Genomic DNA, 22,737 nt, shown 5'->3' with positions numbered 1-22,737 from the left:
AACTAAAATGTTTTTTGTTGTTGACAGATTCCAGAGCTCCAAGTCTGGAAAAATCTACTTGCACGACGATATCCGGCTGCTATTCTCCCGCAAATCCATTGAGGTGGACACGGGGATCCCCTACGAGTTGAAATCTTTCACCGAGGTGCCAAGAAACCCCACGTACTCCCCCCGGGTCTGACAAGTGGTCTCGCTGCCTTCAGGGGACAAGGACTTTGACGAAACAAATCGAAATGAAAACTTGAAAGTCGACAGATAAAAACACAACGGACAGGAGCAGAATGATTCAGACTGCGATTCAGTTTCTGAATTCAGTGTTAACATGCATGCCTTGTAACAAACCTTTTGAGTTCTATGCTAGGGCGGTTTACAGTTTTAGAGCCCTGCTCTTCATCCTGTCTTCACCCCCACCCTTCCTGCAGACCAATTGGACAGGGAGCAGGTGGGCCGCTTCAGACATACAGACCCTCTTCAGGAAAGAGAAAAGCGCAGGAACTGCACTGAATCAAACGACAGCTCTAACCCCCTCTTCCTTGAGTCGAATTAGAATCGTCTTAGAATCCTACCCATTTTGGGATTTGGTTGCACGTGTGCCGAAAAGCTTGGAAAAGATGTCTCCCTGGATACAGCCCAGCCATGTTCAGCAGAGGGAGATGGAGAAGCTTCCCAATGCCTTTCACTGCTGAATTGCATTTGTGACATTTTCTTCTTGAAGGAGAAAAAAAAACACCTTTTGTCCGCCATTATCATTGGTATTTTTGTCATAATACTGGGTGTTTCTTCCAGGAACAGAAAAGGTCCACCTCAAAGTTAAAAGAATCTGTGGTGAATACTGTGGCTGAATGATGGATACAGTGAAGTCCGTACACAAGAGCCATCAACCGTGACACTTCTCAGGATCGGGAGCTGACAATCTCAGCAGATGGCAAGCTGTGCATGCGCAGGTCAGGGAGAAGGAGAGAGAGGGACATCTGCCAGGAGTGTTCAACCAAAGGATCAACAAAAGAAAAAGTAAAACATATATATATATATGAATCTCTTCCAAAAAGGCTAAAGAACCCCATTAAGCAATAAGCAGTCAACCAAACTGAAAGGTGAGGGCCTGGTCCTTCAACCTTTCCTCCATTCTTATGAAAGATGAGGCTACAAGTAACCACTTTTTCCCCACTCTGCAGTGGATATATTTCTTTACTCCACCTGCATTGACCCTCATCTGACTATAAAAGTCTCCCAATGGCATAACACGGTTCAGTCTCCTGTACAGTAAAACACATTGCTACTCAAAATGGAGCCGCTAAATGGTGTTTTACATATTATAAGAAAACATGACCAAGTGCCAGCTGCAATTAAGAAGCCTTTAGTCAAGGTTTCTGACATCCTTATATTGAGCAGATTAGAAGTACGAAAGAAAAGTTGGATCACCATGAAGTCCTGACACTCAGACCTCGACTAAAAGCCAAAACGCCAACTCTCTCAGATTTTACAAATCGGCATATGAGAGCATTCACAGAATGAATGATCAGCTTGCCTGGGACAGGTATTTAACCATCTTCCAGCAGGGCGGTCCCCAGTATGAGTACTGCCACCTACACAGCACTGCAAGCATGAATTGCAGCACAGCCCTGTGGGCAAAGGAACCCTTGTACTCCACAGCCTGAGAACAACAGGATTGTCTGTCCTCAAAGACGTCAGCCCTAATCCGTAGCAGGCTCATACAAGCCTTTGGCTTCCCTGTCTCCACCACAGAGACAGGGTCTCTGTTTTTCGTGAAACAGATCTCGCAAAAGGTGCCGATTCTTTCAAACAAAGACAAGCCTTCGTTCTGGAATGAAGAGGTGATTCAGACACTGGTGAATTCTGAGGAAAAAAAAGGTAAAGACTGAGAGCAGCTGTCTAATGTCAACATCGAACGTCTTACCAAGTTGTGAGAAATGCCTTAAACTGCAACATCACATCACAAGAACTACAGATGTTGAAATATCTGTTACCAGGGGATTAACATCACCTCGCTGTTATGTCAATGTGCAGTGAAGCTATGGATTGACTTACAGGTACCATTTCAGATGTGACTGGACACACAGTGTGTTTCGAGGAAGGGGGGAAAAACACTTCTGCTCTGTCCCTGGGGGAGGCAGTTTGAAGAACACTGTGTTGAACTCATTCTGTTAACAGATAAAAAAAAAGGAACTCAACAAAGTAGTATTTAATTTATTTGAGGATGTCTTAAAGCAATACGTGGCGCATCAGAGGGTGCGATGGCGGTAGCCACTGTAGAGGTGGATTTTGTCTGCCTGCTATGTGCTCCGGGGACGATGGTCATGCAGTGTCCTGGGCTGTGAAGAGCAGGGTGGAGTTGGGGGGTATTTCCAGTAAAGCAGGTCACAGGTATGGCACAGGCTGCAATATTAAGCAGCATGTGCCAGTTTAATGAAGAGAATCAGTTCACGATCACTTCTTGAATAAGAATTTTCAATTTGTTGTTAATGAAACAGAAATAGAAGCCTCTGGTGTAGGTGTCTGAACTGGGTACAGGACATGAGTTTAGTTCCAAATGTTAATACTGACCTTGATGTTTTGTTAGGTCTACTCTACCATTTTGATATAGATCCCAGGACCTCATGGTTTATGTATAAGTGTTTTTTTTACTTAAGGGTTTTCCCTAAGTTCCCATTATCTATAGATTTAAAGTAAGGTGGGTGAACAAGTGTCCAGTGTGAGTCTCTGGACTGCTACTGCTACTTGGTGCTAGTGTGTTAACATTGTGAGTTCTGGGTTTGGCAGTTTGAGCTGCCATTATAAAAAAAAGAGTTTATTTAAAAAGCACCTAAATTCTTAAATAAAAGCTTATTTTTCGCTTCATGTGTACACACTGCATGACTTTTTGGAGTAAAAAAAAAAAACTTCTGCATTGTTCCAGTAATTTTTAGCATTCTCTTTCCCTGGTAACTAAATTTGAAAATGGCCCCCCATTTAGCTGCTTTTAACTGGATAATGTTCTGCTTTGTAACAGCATTATCTACGAAATGTCAGGTAGCTGACTAAGCAACACATCTGCAACACTTTAAACTTTCCCTAAGGCCTGATTACTGACAGATTTACAAAGTTGACAGCATTACTTGTTTTATACCACATAAAAACTAAACCTGACATATTGCATATATTTTGGAAACTAAAGAGGTGACTCATTTGAAACTGCTCTTTTTAATATTAAGTCCAAATCAGCCTTACTATGAATGTGCCAAAGTGCCAAGGAAATCTCTAAAAATGCCACACTGAGTGACTTATACAGTACTTGGCCCACAAAAAGCATACACGCATTGTCTTGATGGATGGTGTCCTGCAGGAATACTGCATAGACCTTGTGTTTGAAGCGAATTCCCAAGCAGGGGTATTTCTACTGTTTTCAAAGACTGGTACATAGTAAACATGTTCTTCTGTGGCAGTCAGTCAGGTTTTCAAAAAGGAATATCATGGCTATTTGAAATATCTTTTTTCCATTTTAATACAATAACACGTGTAGTCTTTTCTGTCAGTGCTGTGAAAAACTTCTTAGATTAGAAAGTATATGAAGTCATGTATTAAGTTCCAATTTTTAAAGAGTTCTGCCCCCATGTGTTCATATCCATGTTGTGCTTGTAAACAGACTCTAAATTTGGAACTTGCCTTCCTTTTACTGATTAACATAATCTGAATGCTGAGAAGCTGCCACCAGGGCTACCCACTTAATCAAGCTAGATATCTTCTCAAATTAGTGTCTAGAGTCAGCACAGGATATCAGCATTCATGGAAAACATCTTGAAATCCATTTAATAATTTAACAGAAAACTAGAGATTTTGTTGATGGTGTCTTTATATCTGAATATATAGACTTTCCTTTATAAATTTATAAAACCCCGGTGTGCTGGCCAAATTTCCAATTGGCCCTTACTAATCATGGCCTCCTAATAATCCCCCTCTATGAATTGGCTACATTACTCTGCTCTCCTCCCCACTGATAGCTGATGTGTGGTGAGCGTTCTGGCGCACTATGGCTGCCGTCGCATCATCCAGGTGGATGCTGCACATTGGTGGTGGTGGAGGGGAGTCCCCATTACCTGTAAAGCGCTTTGAGTGGAGTGTCCAGAAAAGCGCTATATAAGTGTAAGCAATTATTATTATTATTATTATTATAAAGGTACTTGGTTGTTTTCGTCTATAAAAATAACACTTAGAACTGTGAAGTCCATAAAGCTCTGTTAAAGTTTGGAGGAGAGCCAGGTAAATGAAAAAATGTGGAATTTGAGAAGAAAAATATGTGCAGCTTGTCAGAAATAGTCACAAGGATATATACTTATATGTATCACTGCACAAACAGAGAAGGATTAAACCCTTTAAATTGTGAGTGCTTCTGAGTATTTCTAAAAGACATTCTGTGGGGGTTCCACAGTGTGCCATTATTAACAGGAAACGGGTTATGCTGTTTTAAAGTGTAAGACTTCTACTATCTCAGTTGTAGAATGAGCTGTGTCTATATACAGTATATTTACACCAGAGGTAAAATAACTTGCATTTTAACATGGGTGTACAGAACATTACCTACAAATGCCAGTTTATATACTCCGGCTCCTAACAAAAGCAGCAGTGTTAACTTTCCGGTGGTTTCAGGTCTATTACTTCCCCAGAAATGACAGCTGCATACTCCTAGTTAAAGACCTAACTACTGGAGCATTTTTACTTAAGTGTAATAAATAATAGTTCAGTGGTATTTTTTCCCTTTACTTGGTCTCTGAAAAGACTCAAATCAGAATAGATTATGATAAATGTGGAGCCTGTGGGATACTTCCATTTCACTTAATGTTTCCAAATTAGTCACCATCTTGAAAAGACACCAGGACAATGCAACCACTGTGTGGGCTTTGTAAATCTGAGAGTACTTATTCAAGGTCCTCCACCTGCCTTTTCATATGTTGTGACCTGTGTCCCCTTGCAGCCCTGATTGTTTTAACCATGTCAAGAGTAAATACCTGCAACTTGTCTCTGTGTACAAGATACAATAAAAAGTTAAGTGTTGTCTAACATATGTTGCATTTTTCTGTGGAACCTCTGCACAGATAACACATTTTAGTAGTTCAATTCCCTGTTGTATGAACATCATAGCGAAGGTATTCCATACACTGGGGAACCCCTTCACTTAGTATGATGCAAAATGTGCGCAACCGCTCATATAAAATGGCTTCGGTCTGAAGTTTATTGTATTTTTTATGATAGAAGGCCAACTGAGTGGGTTAACTGGTATAAATCCTCGCCCAAATTGCAGGTTGAGTTCCACATCCAGCAGTTCACACTTCTGTAGATGGGCAGTGCCACTCAGAGATCATGGCTGTGTGTCTACAGAGGTTATTTACAATATTTTCAGGCAAAGCCAGCAGTAGCTGTGACTTCTGCACTTGGCACCTAAGCTGCTTCTGTTCCTAGCTCTTAAAAGCAGACTCGTCTGATGGCCTGGTGGAAATGTACGGCAATTCTACTTTTTTAGAGTGAATAACAATAGTTAAATACCCAGATTTCTAGCAGTATAAATGAGAAAGCAATTGCCAATTATAAGATGTAAAATGAAAAAGACATCTTTTAAACCATCCCTAATCCTTTGTCTCCTTGAAGACTGAAAGAGTCCTTTTGATTTGTGACAGCCTTCATTGTGATCATTATGCCTGTTAAACAGTGCAAACGTAATTATATGCTGAGTACAATGCAATATGCAGCCGGAGTGACTCGAGAGATTTGCAGTTTTGTTTGCAAACTCCCTTGAGACCACATTGCCATGCACAGACAGATATTTCATGAAGAAAAGGGGAACAAAGATGGGAAGGTCTTATACATCAAACTTTAATCTCAAGTAAAATCCACTTTTAATGACATTTAATTGCAGTAAAACCTCAACTTAAGATGCTTGCCTGAAATTACAACCATAAAGATCGTTAAATGCAACAGCTCACGACGAATGCAGAAATTACTAAGGATGCATAATACCAGCATCTGTAAAAGACAGGACTTTTAACAAAATACAATGTGGAGGCCAAATTTATTGGGAGTTTGGAGGTGAAATAAAAGTGATGTGCAGTATGCAGAGTTTTAGGCATGGGTAGTTCTTACAGAATAGCAGGGGATGTAGGCCATCTTGATCAAACTGAAGACAGTGTGAGGAATATGTCAAAATGCACTAGAGTAGTAACCACAAGCACACTTGTAGCCAACTTGGATAAACCACAAACTTGTTGGCTCTCTGTGTATTTCTGCTATATGTACAAAAGTAATACATTTTCCATTTCTTATTTTACCGTGCTTTTGAAATGTTGATAACATACAATACACGTAAGCTGTGTAATTTTGCACACTATGGCAGACTACCCAGGACAGTCACCTACCAAACACTTTGGTAGTAGTTCCGTTTTGTTTTTTATCCATTAAATAAAGCCAGCAAGGTCAATCACATTGGTTTTGGGTGTTAATCCCCATCTGTGATTCATGGAACTGAAAGTGAAGGTCCAGATTTCTTTTTTGGCATTGTTTCAGGGATAAAAATAAATGGAATCAAAACCTAACCTAAACTCCTAGGACGGCTAACTTTGCTTACCCACCATAAAATCTTTCCTAACCCAAGGTGGCTACCTCTGCTGCTCTCTGATCTGCTGAACCAACCAACACCCATATAAAGACAAAGGCATGTGAGAATTCCAACATTACATTCGCTTAATATAGTGTCATTGTAACTAAATGGAATCAGTCTCTTTGAGATGGTGTTTACAGCACCCTCTAGTGACAGCCCCATTGTCATTACATGCTCTTGTCCTAAACCAAAGTTTATTATTCTGTAGAGTATTGTATACCACTGCTTTCAGGTTTATCTAGAGATTATTGGCTAATACAATATACCACCCAGTCCTCTTTATACTGATTATTCTGTCTTGCAGTGCAACCTATATTGATCAGAAATAGCAGTCCAATGTCTTTTGCTGCTTTCCTCCTTGCAAATCAAGCTGCTCGCAGCCTAGTTTCACTCCTTGGGCTGACTCAGGCTGGACTGTCCTGATGCTTGGTGTTGAATTCATTAACCTTTCCACCTTTACTGCACACCTCCACGTCACCTGCTGACAGAATATCTGAATCAAACAGAAATCCACCTTTATGTTATGTTGCTACCGTAGATATTTGGCTATTCAACGGGGAAGTGCTGCTATTGTATGTACCCCCAGTTGAATTTTTTGTAGCAGCTGTAAAGCCTATAATAATATTATTTCCTACATAATTCCATGTGAAAACCAGCTCCACCTTGTGCAGTTTTTCAGAGGCAAGTGTGTTAATGGAGGCTACAGGATATGTACAATCTATGCCTGGCTGGGTTGCCTGAAAAAATGCCTGATTTGTGTTGAACCACCATGTGGTGCTTCTGAAAGGCAACAAGAACCTGGACAGCAAGAGTACACTTCCAAGAGTGTGGCACTTCCACTGAGCAAGGCCAGAGGAAGGCAGGAAGAAAAAAAAGACATCCTAGTTCTGTAGCGCTCGAATCTTGAGTCTCCGGTCTTCAGCTCTCTGTTGCTCAATGACCTGCTCAGTTGCTCAGTTAGAGGATACCTTATAGTTTAGAGTTTTCTTTCCAATTGGTGCCTGAAATTACGGATTTAATTAGAGCAACGGTATTTACTAATGCTCTGTAGTCATGCAATATCAGCTGAATCAAATACCAGGAGAGATATTGACAGCTTTATTGGAGCCACCTTCAAAGCAATATTGTACCTCTTAAAACCTGATTTTGTTGTGTCTGTTTTAGTCTGGGCGTTTTGTCTTTAATCCTGTCATTTCCTTTGCTGTTTGCAGGTGCGAAGATTGCAGGGGGGACTTCCTCCACAAAGACACAGTTTTTGTTGTGTTTGTGTAGTAGTTTGTGTTGTGATAGGGAATGACTCACCAGGTGTGTGTTCTGCAGGGGCCTCACACTCAGGGTTTCTGAGTATGGTGCCCGAGTTGCAGCTGCGGGGGTCTGTCCTGTTGTGCCAGGTTGATGCAGCCCTCCCGGTGATTACGGAGAGCTTGTGACCTCGCTGGCTCCACCTTGTGGTTTAAACAAGAATGACCGCAGGAGGCACAGAACTGAGGTTTAGCCTCTTGCTGTTGAAGAGGTGCTGTCGTTCCCATTTCACTCTTTTTCAGTTCGTATTTAGGTAAATTACATATGTACCTGTAAAAGCAAGAGATGGGTGAAAATTAAAATAAATAACTGAGGCTTTTATTAGAGTTTAATTTTCAGCAAGGACGAGTTGAGTTCCACCAGTCTACAAAAAAACTCTTCTCAAATTAACCTACCAGTATGGTGTTGGACTGGGGGAGGAAACTGGAGCACCCAGAGGAAACCCGCATGAACACAGGAAAAACATACAAATTCCACACAGATAGCACCCCAGGTCCGTAATTAAACAAAGGGCCCCATTTATATAGACTGACTCATTTCAATGTTCACAAGGTATGATTTCTAATACATAATTGTTATGTGTGTTGTAGATAGATTTTAAAATGTAAATTCCCTTTCGCCAAATACAGTATGTGTAGAGCTACATAATTCAGCAGTCTGGACAAACTAAGGGAAATGTATAGTGCTGAAGAAGACAAAAGCCAAACATAACTGGCACTTCTGACCTGTCTGTGACTATAATCCTGGGATTTGCCCAATTGCAAGATAAATGATAAGCTATGTGGCTTCCATCATTTAATTAAGCAAATCTTTTAAGCAGACCTTTAGGATATTTCTTTCAAATATGCATTCAGTTATTTTGGGACAGTTTCCCTTAAGACAAATTAAATTTCTCATTTTAAAACTTGATAGGCTGTCTCCTGTGGTATTTCGTAGGAACTGTGAAGGAAATTGAATTGGCTATAAACCGACTGGCAAGCTGAAGGCACAGTAGTGTTACCTTGGACCAGCTGGGGCACAAAGGGTCTTGTACCATTTCTTCTTACACCCCAACTTGAAGGGGTTCCCATCATCTGGATCAAAAAACTCCTAGGAGACAGAAGCAGACACACTGACGCCTTCCAGAAGATGCTAAGAATTAAAAATAAGAGTGACAGAGTGACCTACCCCATTATAGGCATTCTCGACACTGGAGATTAATTTGACGTGACATATCAGCAGCAGAAGAACCTCCAGGAGAAACAGAGAGATGGGGACCATCACAAAGACACTGGAGAAATGAAATATGCAAATACAAAATCAACACAAACCGTATTTACAAATAAAGCAGCTGTCCTGTATACAATATCTACCTGCCATTATGTTTTTTTCTTGCGGTAAAACGTTTCTGAGGAAGAGATGCAAAGGATTTAAAACCAAGAATAGGAACCACTTCTTTTCCCCCAAAATGTGATGGGGGTGTGAAACAAGCTGCCCTCCCATAATTTTGAAGTTGATAACAGTTTATTTCTAAGAAATGTACAGAAGAGATCCTCAGATCAACTATGTGCTATCTACAATACAGACTAAATGGGTCAAATGGTCTCCTCACCTTTCTAACACTTCTTCTTTTCTAAAAGCATGACTGATTGTTTTACAAAGATGCAGATACCTTCCCTCACGGGCAGCAGTGCGGAAGGATACGTGCAATACGTCTGTAGGGTGAAGGGCTGGGACACGTTCAGCACCAGGCAGACAGTGGAGGATATCAGCACCATGAGCTTGTGCAGGACCAGCAGTAACACAAAGCCCAGGAAGGAGCGATAGTTACGCTGCCCTAGGCAGTTATTCATCCAGCAACAGTGGTGATCGGATTCCTGTGGGACCAGGACATCCCAGGTTTTGCCAGAGCAAAACAAAACGGATAGGGCTGTCCCGAGAAATCGGAAATGCACAAATGGACAGTTTCCACCCTGAAAACAAGTTTTGCTGCTTAATATTCAATGACAAATCATGATCGAGATGTAATCCCTGGTTAGTCAGGCAATATCAATAGTGAAAATGACCCCCCCGGCACCCTATGAATAGCTTGTGGATTAGTGAATTAGCCCAGTTAGTTACCCAACCTTTTATTTATTTATTTTTGCATTTTTGCTGAGGAATTTCTAACAGAAGAGAAGGGCTCACCTCAACACAGGCGTCGCAGCGCTGACCGTGCCCGCTCAGTAGGGGGCGGTAGAACTCCCACTTCCCACACCAGCTCATGCCACACTTGCGCCCGTTCGCGACCAGCTGGGACACGTGCAGAGCCCGGGGGAGTGCGGCACCGGAGGGGGGGGGGAGGGCGGGTCACAGAAAGAGTACGCAGGTCTCCACTGCGTCTTACCGCACGGCGGGTGATGAGTGCAGCTCTCCCTGCCCCTGGCGAGATGTGATTATAATAATAATGAATAATTAATGACACTTATATAGCGCTATCATGGACACTCCACTCAAAGTGCTTTACATAATTAGGAAGCCATGACTGATAAGGGCCAATGGGAAATTTGGCCAGCATGCCGGGGTTACACCTCTACTCTTTTTGAGAAACGCTCTGGGATTTTTAATGACCCCAGAAAGTCAGGACCTTGGTGTTACGTCTCATCTGAAGGACAGCGTCTTTTTTACAGTACAGTGTCCCCGTCACTATACTGGGGCATTAGGACCCACACAGACCACAGACTGGAATCACGATTCCAGTTGCTCACGGGCTGCAAACAGTGACTTCTTAGACAGCAGATACTCCACCATGCTGGTGTAAGAGTTAGGACCATGTTTTTTAGGATCATTCAGGCAAAGTGTTACCACATTAATGTGCATGAATTGCACCTTTTATAAAGCCACGTGAGAGTGTTTGGGCTAAGAAACATAATTAGTAAAGAACAAATTAAATCATAATATTGGATAGAATTCCTAATAAAGTACTACTGCATTTAAAAAGTAGGGATTAAATCATAGTTAACATTTACTTCATTTTGATTCTTGTATTTAATGGTAAATCTCAGGGCTGGGAATACATCAAGCACTTTCCTAAATGTTATTTTGTCTCTCCACCTATTAGAACATTTAATATTAGACTCATTATGGTAGGCCGATTGTGCACAACGCACAATGTTTATTGAAGTGACTTCCCTGAGACATGCTGAGGATATTGAGGTTTTTTTAGCGTGTTTCTTGCCTTGATGGAGAGTCACTGGATCCATGAAGCTTGCTAGCAGGAAATTAATCAAAGTGGCAACAAACAAAATTCCGGATACGATCGGAAAAGCCCAGGAGAGATGGACAGCCAGCCAAGGACACCTGCAAAGTAAGCATAGGAAATCCAGCATGATCCTTGTGGGACAAAAGAAAGCCTTTATGAATTTACATCACAGTTCTCCCCGGAATTACTATACTATACTGTAAGTAGACCTAATATGGGATGTTTTTAAAAACCCAATTCTGCATCATATGTTATATTATTTATGAAACTAAAGTACTCAAATTAAATAGTACACAGGCAACATGACTAAACACTTTTCTCCACCCAATGACTCAGCAGAAATGCTGATCTTGACTTCCATCTCAATCCATCTGAAACTACCTTATTTTTACTCAGAACTGTAATTCACACTGCAGCAGATCTTGCACACCTAAAAACATAAAATGGCATGCACACCTCTAAAAACATAAAATCCTTCGACGTGTAACTGGAGATTGTTCTTCAATGCTTCTGATCTCCAGGATGTGTCCTGGAATGTAGGCCTATTCTTTACCCATGTACAAAATAGGAAGAAGTCTTAAATAATTAAATAAACTGGTCACTTAAAGGTGTAAAGGAACAAGTAATAACGTTGTGTTTTCTCTCTTCAGGAAATGTTTAAAAGGTAGGGAATCCCTCAGTTAGTGGGCTGCTCTGCGGGGCAGTCCTAGCTCTTTATTGCTGTGTGTGGCTGACACCTGTAAAGGCTGAATCTACAGTACACAAGGCTGTCTCCTGCTCCTTTGCTGAAGCAATTTCTCAAACCAGTAATTCATGTCTATTTTCTTGTATATTGGACTAAATGTGCATATGTGTCGTTCTTTGTTGTAGTTATTTCTTGTTCTGATTACTAGATCAGAAATAGCTTCCGAAAAAACAGATGGCAAGTAATTATTTCAGGGTGCCCAGTCCTGACACATTCTGCTGTGAGACCTTGTAACACCAAAATGTTTTCCTGGCTATTTTCACTGCAGTTTATCACCTTCACTGCAAACCGTAGGACTGTCACCTGTCACCTTTGACCAAAAAAAACAGTCTTCCCTTCTTCCCAGCTCAAAAGAATAGAAGAATGGTTATAGCCAAGAGGAGTCCATCCTGCACTTCCAAGCCCATTTACTAGAAAGCAGACCTTTGCAGATCATTGCTCTGAGGATCATATCCAGACAATTCGTGAAGGAAGCCGGGGTATTAGTTTCAACAACATAGCTGAGTAGCTTGTTCTGTACTCCCACAATCCTTTGGTTTAAGAAGTGCTTCCTGTTCTCAGTTTAACATACACTTCTCATGTTGTCTAGCTTCCACTTTCGACCTCTTGTTTGCGTTTCACTACTTCCACTGATTCTGAAGTCGACTTTTATGATTTGGAATGCTTTTGATTTGGTCAGTTTACGGGGTTTTTTTCCTTACCGCAAATTTAATAGTTCCCCTCACTGCCTTTTCATTTTTCTTCAAGGCCAAAGAAAATTTGGGGAAAAAAAAATTAAACAATAACGTTTTTTTATGTAGCTTTCAATCAGCAGCTGAAAATTGCACTTTTAATACAAACTGGAAATTCACATACTAACAGGCATTGTGGTATATTATTATTATTATTATTATTATTATTATTATTATTATTATTATTATTATTATTATTAACACAGCAGAGGTGCAATACCTCAAAGGTGACCCTCAATTAAATAATTATAGCAACCATGCAACCGGTGGATGTTAATTATTAACAAAACCGTCGTGCCTTTGACAAACGTAAGAACTTGCGGGAAGGTGAAGTACAGTACGTTGAGCCCAATGAGCATGCAAGATGTGAAACTGGGGCCCAAACTCCGCAAGAGCCATTGAGGCCTCTTCTTCTGACAGACCATGTTCACTCTGAGTAAAAGACTAGTTCATTAATGTGAGATCCCCTTAAAATATTCCACTTCTGTATAACTTTAATAGAACTAACTTGCAGAACTTTAACAAATATCAATGGAAAAATCATAACTTGACTGTGCTACTCCGTTGCCCTGGAGAAGCAATTTCAAAATTGCTCATGCTGGTCAGGCACATTAAACGACACTAGTTAATCATTTCTGCTTTATCCCTTTAGCAAAATACATCTTAATTTTAGTATTCTTACTTGCAATATAAGTCAGTAAACATGATGATTGGCTCAACATTCATATCGCAGTGAGCAAGGCGTAAAAAACTATTTATTTATTTAGTATATCAGGGAAACTCCAATTTTTATTTGACAAATTCATGTAGCAATGAAATGCTTCGATTAAACCGTGCTTCAGGAGGAGGAACGTCGTGTGAAAGGTCGTGTTTCCTGACGTGCGCAAATTCAGTACCGTACAGCTCCCCTTCAGTTAACTTGGGTGTCAGCTTCGGTGCGAGTTTGAGAAGGTGAAGGGTTTACACTGAAAAAACACTTAATCCAGAAAGAAAATTTGCTAAATTGGGAGAAGATGTTTAGGACTGTGTGTCGGGCGGGAGGTTCCCTGTTAAAGGTAATGAACAACAGCTCTGAAGTGGCTTTTATTGAAATTTGTGATCGTCGTTTCCCCCACACATCATGGGCTCACGTGTTATATCGTCTTTTTTTTAAATATCACTTTAGGTAAGAGGGGTGATTTGTTGCACAAAAATATATATGTTCTTCGTTCTAAAGAGTTGAATCAAAATATAATTGTATATATTTATTTTATGTGCCCGGTGTGTGTCTGACTGATCATTGCAAAGAGAGTAGCGCAATTACATCATCAACCGAGATTATGAGAGCGACCTTAAGGACGACTCCCGAAGCGATGTGCTTGTATTCCAGTTTAACTTCCAGAATATTCGTTGAATCCTTTTCTCTTTGGATGTTGTGTTTTTCTGATATTGACCTTTATACTACCGATTACTTTTCCAATTTTTTTTTATTTTTATATGGGATAATTATAGAATACTGTAAGTATGTACAGTATTACAGTGGTTCATCTCTCAATTCTGAATCCCCGTTGGTTTCTCTTTTGAAATGTATATGTTAGACTGTGCTCGCTGGTGTTAGTGTGGTGCGCTGGTGTGACAGCATCTCTGTTCCACACCTCAAACGTTGTGTAGCTGGGGAATCATTAAGGCCTTTGCGATTTTCCTATGAAAATATATATATATATCATCTGAGCGGAAAAAAGACTTTAAAATGCTTTAGAAATAATTATTTCTGACTCTGATCACTGTGCACTGATGTGTACAGTGTATGTCAAAAGCATAAATGAAGAGACGTAAAATGAATATATCAGCTTTGTTTCCATCAGTTTATACCATATGGCTATTCAGGGGTATCTCCAAAAAACGGAAGATTAAACCAATGTATAGTAGCCATGTTGCGGGACACTGTTTTTGAGTCAGGCCAAAAGGTTGAGCCACACCATCATTTTTTTAAAAAAGGCGTTGGCGATGTGTGCCCGGGTTGGTAAAAATGGCAACTCTTCTTGTGCAGCAGCAGTCCAGGCGACGAGTGCCCACCCAATGGGTGGTCCCAGCCCAGCAGCGGTGGGCCTCCAACACGCCGATGAACACCGTCGTCCTGTTTGTGCCCCAGCAGGAGGCCTGGGTGGTGGAGCGGATGGGCAGGTTCCATAGGATACTTGAGCCTGTAAGCAGTACTTCTGTTTGTTGCAACGCAGTTCACCAGCCTATGAGAGTCCTGAATGTTTGGAATCTATAAGCTGCGTCACACATGTTCTGTGATCAGAGCTGTTAGACCTTACTGCACCATAGACAAGACATTGCCATCCCGTGTTGGGGGTGTCCCTTGCCTGCTACCCCCACACTGGTCCAGGTGCCTGTGGACAGAGCTTTTTCATCATGACCTGCAGCTGCACTCCCAGTGACACCAAAGGTTCACTCTGTGAATCCTGGAATTGCAGAGTACTTTACAAAAACTTGATAGCTTAATTATGAATATATCTCATAAGATGTGTGCTTATTCACTTTGTTTCTCGAGTAGCTGGTGCAGTGCATAAGGAGGTGATGTTGAAGAGTAAGTTATTCTCCTATATGAATAGGTGTAAAAGATAATAACATATGCAGCTGTGGTACAGCTAAGATTTAGGAAGACATAAGAAGGTGAATGCTTTCTTATAGTTCTGAACAGAGCGTCTGAATGTTACACGACAAAGATGAAGCTCACAGTCTTCAAAAGAAGCTCCTACAAAAAGCACCTACCTTTATTTAAAAAAACTTACAGATTTGAGTAAGCAGCGAAGTTTCAGATTGTTTTTGTAACCACTGTCCATCTTTGTTTTTTAGGGCTTAAACTTTCTTATTCCAGTATTAGATAGGGTTCGCTATGTTCAGAGCCTCAAGGAGATTGTTATAGATGTACCAGAGCAGTCTGCTGTTTCTCTAGGTAAGGTCTACCCGTGAACTTCTTGTGGTGTGCGAAGAATGTGGTGCTTGTGTTTTATTTCTCCATGTTTAAAATATTCTGCTGTCATTTCAGATAATGTGACGCTGCAGATAGATGGAGTCTTGTACCTTAGAATATTGGACCCTTTTAAGGTAAATCGGTGTCATCTTTTTTTATGTTCTTGGTTTATAATCTGGTCCTCCTTAAAGCAGTTGTTATGTAGGTGAGATGGTAAAGTACTGGAGTTGACTATTATAAGAATTCCATTGTAGGGTTTGATTAATCTCAAATTAAGTTGTACTTGTGTGGATGTTATTGCTTTAGTGTTATAAATGTGATTGAACATGAATGTTATGCTTTTTTATGTGTTGTTTTATTGTTATTATTGGAATTTCAATAGCTTACATTCCTAGAATCTAACTGCATTAGTTATTGGAAGGGTGAGGGAATGTATTTGTAAGTGATTTCTTTTTCTTTTTTGAAACAGGCTAGCTATGGTGTAGAGGACCCAGAGTATGCTGTGACTCAGCTGGCCCAGACCACTATGCGTTCAGAGTTGGGAAAGTTGACCCTTGATAAAGTTTTCAGGGTAAGGGAAAGGAATTTTGAGAAATCTCTATTTAAGTTATAAGGAAGCAGAATAATCTGCTACTGTTTAAATGTTTACATAAGGAATCTACAGTCCTGGGCCGTGAGAGCTAAATTTCATCATAATATACTAACAGCTGTACAAAATAATTGGGTTTAGGACATTTTTTTCTAATTCGGAATATACAGTTTAGTCATTCATGTTGGATGACTGCAGCCAGCGTGTTTTGAATTTGTGGAAAATACGCATGTCACTTAGAGCAAATATTTCATCACATTTACTGTAATGTGTTGCCGGAAAGGTTTTATCAAGTCGTGTGCAAAACAATTCTTTCCGAAAGCTTTTGTCAAGATGATTATGCCTTTGGCTGATCCCAAGCTGATGCATTTTATCGGTGTGCAGGAAAGGGAGTCGCTAAACTCCAATATAGTGCACTCAATAAACCAGGCTGCAGAAGATTGGGGGATCCGCTGCCTGCGGTACGAGATCAAGGACATCCATGTGCCTCCCAGAGTAAAGGAGTCCATGCAGATGCAGGTGAGTTGACACAGGTAGCAAGTCGGTGGGAGGTGGACCTGCTGTTCTGCAAGCGGTCCCAGTGACTCGACACCATCCAGTGTTCTGGCACACCTGATGATGGCAGGCAGGGAGACGAGCGAGATTTCCTTCTGAGCATGTGGTCTGTGCAGCTGGCTAATGCAGTCATACAGGTGTAAGAGACAGACCCTGCCGAGGCTCTGAACCTAGACTGTCAAAGGTAGCAGGGCGGAGTAGTGATTGGGTTCTGGACAGTGAACAAGGACATCACGGGTTTGGATCCTGGGTGCGATGCAGCTGAATTTTATCGAGCTGCTCTGATAAATGCTCTGCTGCATAAAGGGATGAGAATGTGTCCTCAGTTGACCCGTCTGGTTAGATGAAAGATTTCAAGGGGAACTGCAACAGTATTTTCAGATTTTGGGGTCAGAAAGAATCAGTATTGATGAGTGCATTTCAAACCACAATGAAACTAAGATGTACACAGTAACTTGTAAAACCTCCAGTGTAAAGATTTTCAGGTAGATGCACCGCCTGTTCTGCGGTCCAGTACCAGGCAATAAAACGGCTGGTGCCGCGGTGCAGCCTTATTACACTGTAAACAAACAGGCCACTGTAAACAAACAGGCCAAATTTGCCGACAAATACTACATACTTGTTGACTGCACGCAGATCCCTTTGGAACATTTCTGCAGTGAAGTGTCTGCTGGGCGACCAGTACTGATTCGCTCGTACAGCCATTACAGTAGTCATTACGGATACTAGTGAGCAGGAAGGGCTGCATCACGTCTCAATTCATGGGAACTGGAATGCGAGTTTGCGACCACATGGCAACCCTACAGTACTTTCACAAAGTTCATGATTTTGTGCTTAATTTGCCCTTTGTAGTTTTTTTCTACAACACCAATGAATTTTATTTTGTTACCCAGATTTAATAACCTGTCTGGGGATTTTGGACTGCAGTTCCCCTTTAAATAAAATGTGTTGAATTCTGAGTACTTCAGATAGAAAAGTTTGAAGCAGAAGGGTGCAAACCGCCCGTCCTGAGCTCAGCAGGTGGTGTCCCCCGATTTCGCTTTCCTTCAACGCATGCCCCTTGGCCCCGACAGGTGGAAGCTGAGAGGCGAAAACGAGCCACAGTGCTGGAATCCGAGGGCACGAGAGAGGCGGCGATCAATGTGGCCGAAGGCAGGAAGCAGGCACAGATCCTGGCCTCTGAGGGAGAGAAGGCCGAGCAGATCAATAAGGCAGCAGGTAAGTTGGCAATGCGCTTGGAAAACACCACACAGACAAAGGCTAGGAGATCGTCATGAAAAGGGGTCAGGTGCTTGAGGAAAGCTCTAAGCATAATCAAAGACCCCACACACCCCAGCTACAGACTTTATGATCTGCTACCATCTGGAAAACGGTACCGGAGCATTCGGGCCCGGACTACCAGACTCAGAGACAGTTTTTACCCCCGCACTATCGAACTGTTAAACTCCCAGCCTCTCTCACTCTCACTCTCACTCTCACCTCTCACCTGTGATCTGAACCTCACAGTGCCTTCTTCCTTCCTTTCTTTCTTACCAAAAACCCAAACGCACATTGAAAATCTACCTCTACCATACATGTCAAAAGCTCACTCCCCATAATTTCTATCCCTTTATTTTATTCTGTTGATGCATATTTTTGCACATAACCTGTTACCTTTTTGTTGTTTTGCACATTGCCTGTTGTTGTTTTTTGTACACTGCCTGATGTTGTTTTTTTGCACATCGTCTGTTGTTGTTTTTTGCACACCACCTGTTGTCTCTGTCTTTCTTTTGCTACACAATTGTGTTGTTGTTGTTGTTGTTTTTGTTTTTTTCTTCTCTTTGTATTACTTATGTCCGAGAGCTAGCTAAATAGCATTTCGTTATACCATATACCATGTATATGAGTAATGACAATAAACTTGAACTTGAATTATGACGCATGCATCTTTCTGTTCAAGGTGAAGCCAACGGACTGTTAGCCAAAGCAGAGGCCAAGGCCAAAGCCATTCGACTGCTTTCTGAGGCTCTCACACAGCAGGTAGGAACGTCAAAAAACATGATGGTCCGAATCAGATTTTATTTAACTTACAACCGAAGTCCCCTTATCCAAGAAAAGACCCAGGAAGTCAATTTATGTCCTTTGTGAAGACTTGACTGATTGAAAAACGGAATGACAAAGATTGCTTAACACCTTGTTGTATATGAGACAAGCAAAACTGTGCTTTTTGGAATACTAATTATACTTCAGATATTTGTAATCTAACATCAGCAGATGTTTTTTGTTTTTTTCTCAAGTTATGTGTTTTTCTTAGCCAAAACAGGCTGCTGTCGCTCCGCCTGTAGGCTGGAGCAGCAGGGTTAGCCTTGTGTTAACGGAGTGTGACCTCTGTGTGCTTTGACAGAATGGGAGCGCTGCAGCCTCTCTGAGTGTAGCCGAGCAGTATGTGTCTGCTTTCTCCAACCTGGCCAAGGAGTCCAACACCATCCTTCTCCCCTCCAACACGGGTGATATCAGCAGCATGGTCACACAGGTACGGGCCTCTCTTTAAAAACACACCGTTCTGGCCACATTTCTCAAACAGTCCCATCTTTTAAATCTCTCACGTCATGTCACGCTGTTTTGTCATTACTCTTTTGAATGTGATGATGCAGGTTTTCTGTAGGGCACATAAATAAACAATTGTATAACCCTGCTCTACAGCGCTGCATGATCAACTTTTTTAAGGTCAATTTTGGTTTGCTAATTGTTTCTGCTACATTTATATTTTTAAGTGCAGGTCTAGGTGGTTTCTTCCCAGGGGATTTTTTTCACCCTGAGACCGCTGGTGAAGCATGTTCACAGAGTCACAGTTTGAAACGAAAAGGGAAATTATATAGGAAATGCATCTCTACATGAAAATGATATCTACATTAAATTATATTTCTGGTTCACTTACAGTAGCTACTAAATTATCAAATCGTAAAGATGGATCGAATGAGCACTTCTTGCTTGCAGTCTTTCTAATGTTCCTGTGTACTGATCACACCTGTTATGTTTACTATAAAGACATTGAAGATGTAAATACAGAGTATATATTAGATTATTTTAAATACAAGCCATCACCTTTATCCATAGAATTGTACCTTTTATGTAAGAAAAACTATATCAAACATTTGTTTTCTATTTGTTCAAGACTGTCTTATTTTCAGGCTACAGTTTCAAATGATTGGAAAATTTATACCAACATACAAACACTCACCAATTAATGATTCTGAGCTATTCTGCCATTTGTCTTTCAGGCCATGAGTGTATATGGCGCCTTGTCCAAACACCCTTTGGGTTCTACAGAGAGCAAAAACACAGAGCCACAGGATGCACAGAGACTGGCATCAGACAAAAGCCAGAGCGAGGCACATCAGTACCTGTCTTCGTCACAGTAGACCAGCACATCCTGGAGCACCAACATCCTACAACCTAAGGAATGCATCATCTCTTGCTTCATCAACGTCCATTCTGTAGAAGAGGAACCCGGAGCCTCAGTCCCATAACTTGTCACTCAGTCCTCTCATATTCATCTTTTGAGTTTATACCGAGAGAAGAACTTATTAGCCTTGAGGTATAGGAGCCCAGTCATTGCAACACTTTTTTTATTTTAAATGAGTTGTTTCATATCTCAGTTGTTTGTCAATGTGTATTATCTAACATGGTGTGTTGTAAATTCTAGCGCTGCTGCTCTGTCAGAGTTCCTGCTTAGATTGTTAAATGCCATGATCTCAAGATCAAGATCTTTTACAGCCTAAGCAATGCAGTTTACCTGGGGACGAGTTCTAGTGGTGCTCACATCTTTTTGCCCGTTGCTTCATCAGAGCTTAAGCATCACTGCATTGTTCTCAATCCATCAGCAGTCTGTTTCAGGCTCCTGGTTGCATGGAATCACTGCAGTGATGCTTAACTTTCAAGGCTTGAGGGTATTGTCAAAAACTGTATTTGTTGAAATAATTATTTTGACAGAATAGCTGTCTTGGCATACACAAAATCTCGGGATAATGTAGGGTTGGATATACCACCAGTGAGAAATAAAAGAAATCTGTTCTTCTTTGCTTTTTGATTATTAATGTACTGAAGTCTGTATGCAGGAGAATTTGTAATTTTACAATTTTTTGTTGATTTAGTGTAAAATTCCTCATCTGGAACTTTTCACTCCATGTAACTTTCATGACTGAGAGCATAAACCTTGGGATTAAAGAAGGAACGATATCACAGAAGAGGTTTTGTTATTCTGATCTAAAGGTGATTAACCTCCTCTTTAATAAAGACCTTTAAAATGATATAAGGAGTAATCGCCATCAGAAGTAAAAAATAAATACATGACCATTGTGTCCTTTTTGATGTTGTATCTGTTTCTATTTTGTTTTTGGAACACCAGCTCTGTATCTTATCCGAGAGCAGAGGGGATAATGGTATTTAAAGGTCTTCCTGCTTAACAACCAATTAATGTGAGGTTTTGTGTTCTGTGTAGTTTTTTGTAATACATTGAATTCAGTGGTATGGTTTTATGTGATCCATAGATGTCTCTGAAGTTCTACAATTGCTCAGTATTGCTTCTGTGAGGCAGAAGTAAATAATTGACAACTTTTTGATCTGGTCTACCCTTTGAGATTGGATGCCAAGGTGCAATTTAAGATTTTTTTTCTCTTGTCATTAATCAAGAATGGATCTGAACTATAGGCTCCAGCTCTTTGGTGTAAAGCGAGTGTAAATGTTAAGATCTTTTCTAGTTCACTGAGACTGAGCAGTCAGTCACTAGGCTTCTCAGGGAGCTGGTAATATGGCACTTGTTAAATGTTGCCGAGCCATGAGGCTAAGCAGAAGTGTGTGTTCTGACTGAGGTCAAGATGTGTATAATCGCCCAACGCAATGGCTTCAGGCTGTTTACAGCAGTAACAGCACTTAATTTCCTGTAGTGCTTGAGTCAAAACTAACCCCCTGAAGTGCAGCCTGTTATTAAATAGATGTAACAAAATGAGTAACTGCTGTATGATTCTCTAAGAAATGACACCATTATCGAATACCCTTTAGAGACTTTATTTCTTATTTTGAAATCCTGGTATTTTTGTAGGGTAATGCCAAATTATCCCTGGTACATGATTCACATTTTTATCAGTACCTCTGATTTGGTTTGGGGTGATCTCACCCATCAATCCTGAGACAGTCTGTCCTGGTCCTAGAAAGCCACAATCCGGCATCTTTCTGTGGGTTACCCTTAGATCAGTTCCTAAATGCATGGAACAGTGCGCCCAGGTAGTTTAGAGATTTTTTTAATAAGTTAAGATCATTTTATTGGCCATATACAATAGCTTGTATTAGGAATTTGTCTTTTCACATATCCCAGCTTGCTCTCCATGAGACACACAGACAGGGAGAGAACCTTGGGGTCAGAGCACAGGGTCAGACATTTATACGGCGCCCCTGGAGCAGTTGGGGTGAAGGGCCTTGCTCATGGGCCCAACAGAGTAGGATTCCTCTGCCGGCCGCGGGATACAAACCGGCAACCTTCCAGCCACAGGCACAGATCCTTAGCCACAGAGCCACCACTGCCCCTAATGAAAATCCCAACACCCTGCAGCTGTGCACAGGTCCACGGTGAGCAGTCCCTCCAAGAGACCAAACAAAGGGCATTGTGCTGGTGTTGTTTCTGAAGCTTATATATTATGTAATGTCTCAACATTTTTTATTATTAAAAATAATTTAAGGTGAAACAGTTTGTGGTATATTTCTGATACAAATGAAGCTGTGCAGCTTTGTTAGCTGCACAAGACCTTAAGAGACATAATTAGGTCATTAATGGATAGGTAGAGATTGAATTCATGATTAAGAGAAGACAGGGAAGGATGCATACAGACGCAACTCTCGTGGAACCTAGATAAATGTATTAATTAAAATCCTCTGAAAGGCATAAAAACCAGGAGATTAAAGGTTCTCCATTAATTTTGTTTGATATCCTTGCCTTATAGTAATTCCAAGGAAGA

The 22,737-nt window shown here is 41.0% G+C and overlaps 2 protein-coding genes and 1 long non-coding RNA gene across 9 annotated transcripts in view; 2 read left to right on the top strand and 1 right to left on the bottom strand.

The window, feature by feature from the left end:
* atosb (atos homolog b) overlaps nt 1-2,859 on the top strand; it is a 48,985-nt gene extending 46,126 nt beyond the window's left edge. For all 6 annotated transcript variants that reach the window (XM_088630468.1, XM_088630470.1, XM_088630469.1 and 3 more), the window contains one exon: nt 28-2,859. In XM_088630468.1, coding sequence (XP_088486594.1) covers nt 28-181 — 154 coding nt within the window. In that variant the 3' untranslated portion in view covers nt 182-2,859. The remainder of the gene's footprint in view (nt 1-27) is intronic.
* A 3,423-nt stretch (nt 2,860-6,282) lies between these two features.
* On the bottom strand, nt 6,283-10,438 carry LOC148673699 (uncharacterized). Its single transcript, XR_015936090.1, has 4 exons — nt 10,115-10,438; nt 8,949-9,218; nt 7,949-8,218; nt 6,283-7,139 (listed from the first exon to the last, which is right to left on the bottom strand). It is a non-coding gene; the product is annotated as an uncharacterized LOC148673699 (long non-coding RNA).
* A 3,090-nt stretch (nt 10,439-13,528) lies between these two features.
* On the top strand, nt 13,529-21,102 carry stoml2 (stomatin (EPB72)-like 2). Of its 2 annotated transcripts, none has more exons than XM_088630492.1 (10): nt 13,529-13,699; nt 14,677-14,829; nt 15,486-15,585; nt 15,679-15,737; nt 16,073-16,174; nt 16,577-16,711; nt 17,821-17,965; nt 18,687-18,766; nt 19,131-19,259; nt 20,008-21,102. In XM_088630492.1, the coding sequence occupies exons 1-10, from the start codon at nt 13,658-13,660 to the stop codon at nt 20,146-20,148; spliced, it is 1,086 nt and encodes a 361-aa protein (XP_088486618.1). In that variant the 5' UTR covers nt 13,529-13,657; the 3' UTR covers nt 20,149-21,102. The 2 variants fall into 2 exon arrangements, with proteins under 2 accessions (XP_088486618.1, XP_088486617.1); XM_088630491.1 differs by having other exon boundaries at nt 14,674-14,829.
* Nucleotides 21,103-22,737: the final 1,635 nt, after the last annotated feature.

This window comes from Lepisosteus platostomus, chromosome 4, assembly GCF_059453375.1.
Source record: "Lepisosteus platostomus isolate fLepPlt1 chromosome 4, fLepPlt1.hap1, whole genome shotgun sequence".
NCBI classification, from domain to species: Eukaryota; Metazoa; Chordata; class Actinopteri; order Semionotiformes; family Lepisosteidae; genus Lepisosteus; species Lepisosteus platostomus.
Note: the sequence above shows the minus strand (reverse complement) of the source record. Positions and strands in the feature narration are given on the sequence as shown.

What these genes read in the sequence shown, in the direction of transcription:
- stoml2 (XM_088630491.1), top strand. Translation starts at nt 13,658, where the DNA reads ATGTTTAGGACTGTGTGTCGGGCGGGAGGTTCCCTGTTAAAG. An exon ending in CCCTTGATAAAGTTTTCAGG is followed by an intron (nt 16,175 to 16,576) that starts GTAAGGGAAAGG and finishes ATCGGTGTGCAG; the next exon opens with GAAAGGGAGTCGCTAAACTC. An exon ending in CTGAGGCTCTCACACAGCAG is followed by an intron (nt 18,767 to 19,130) that starts GTAGGAACGTCA and finishes GTGCTTTGACAG; the next exon opens with AATGGGAGCGCTGCAGCCTC.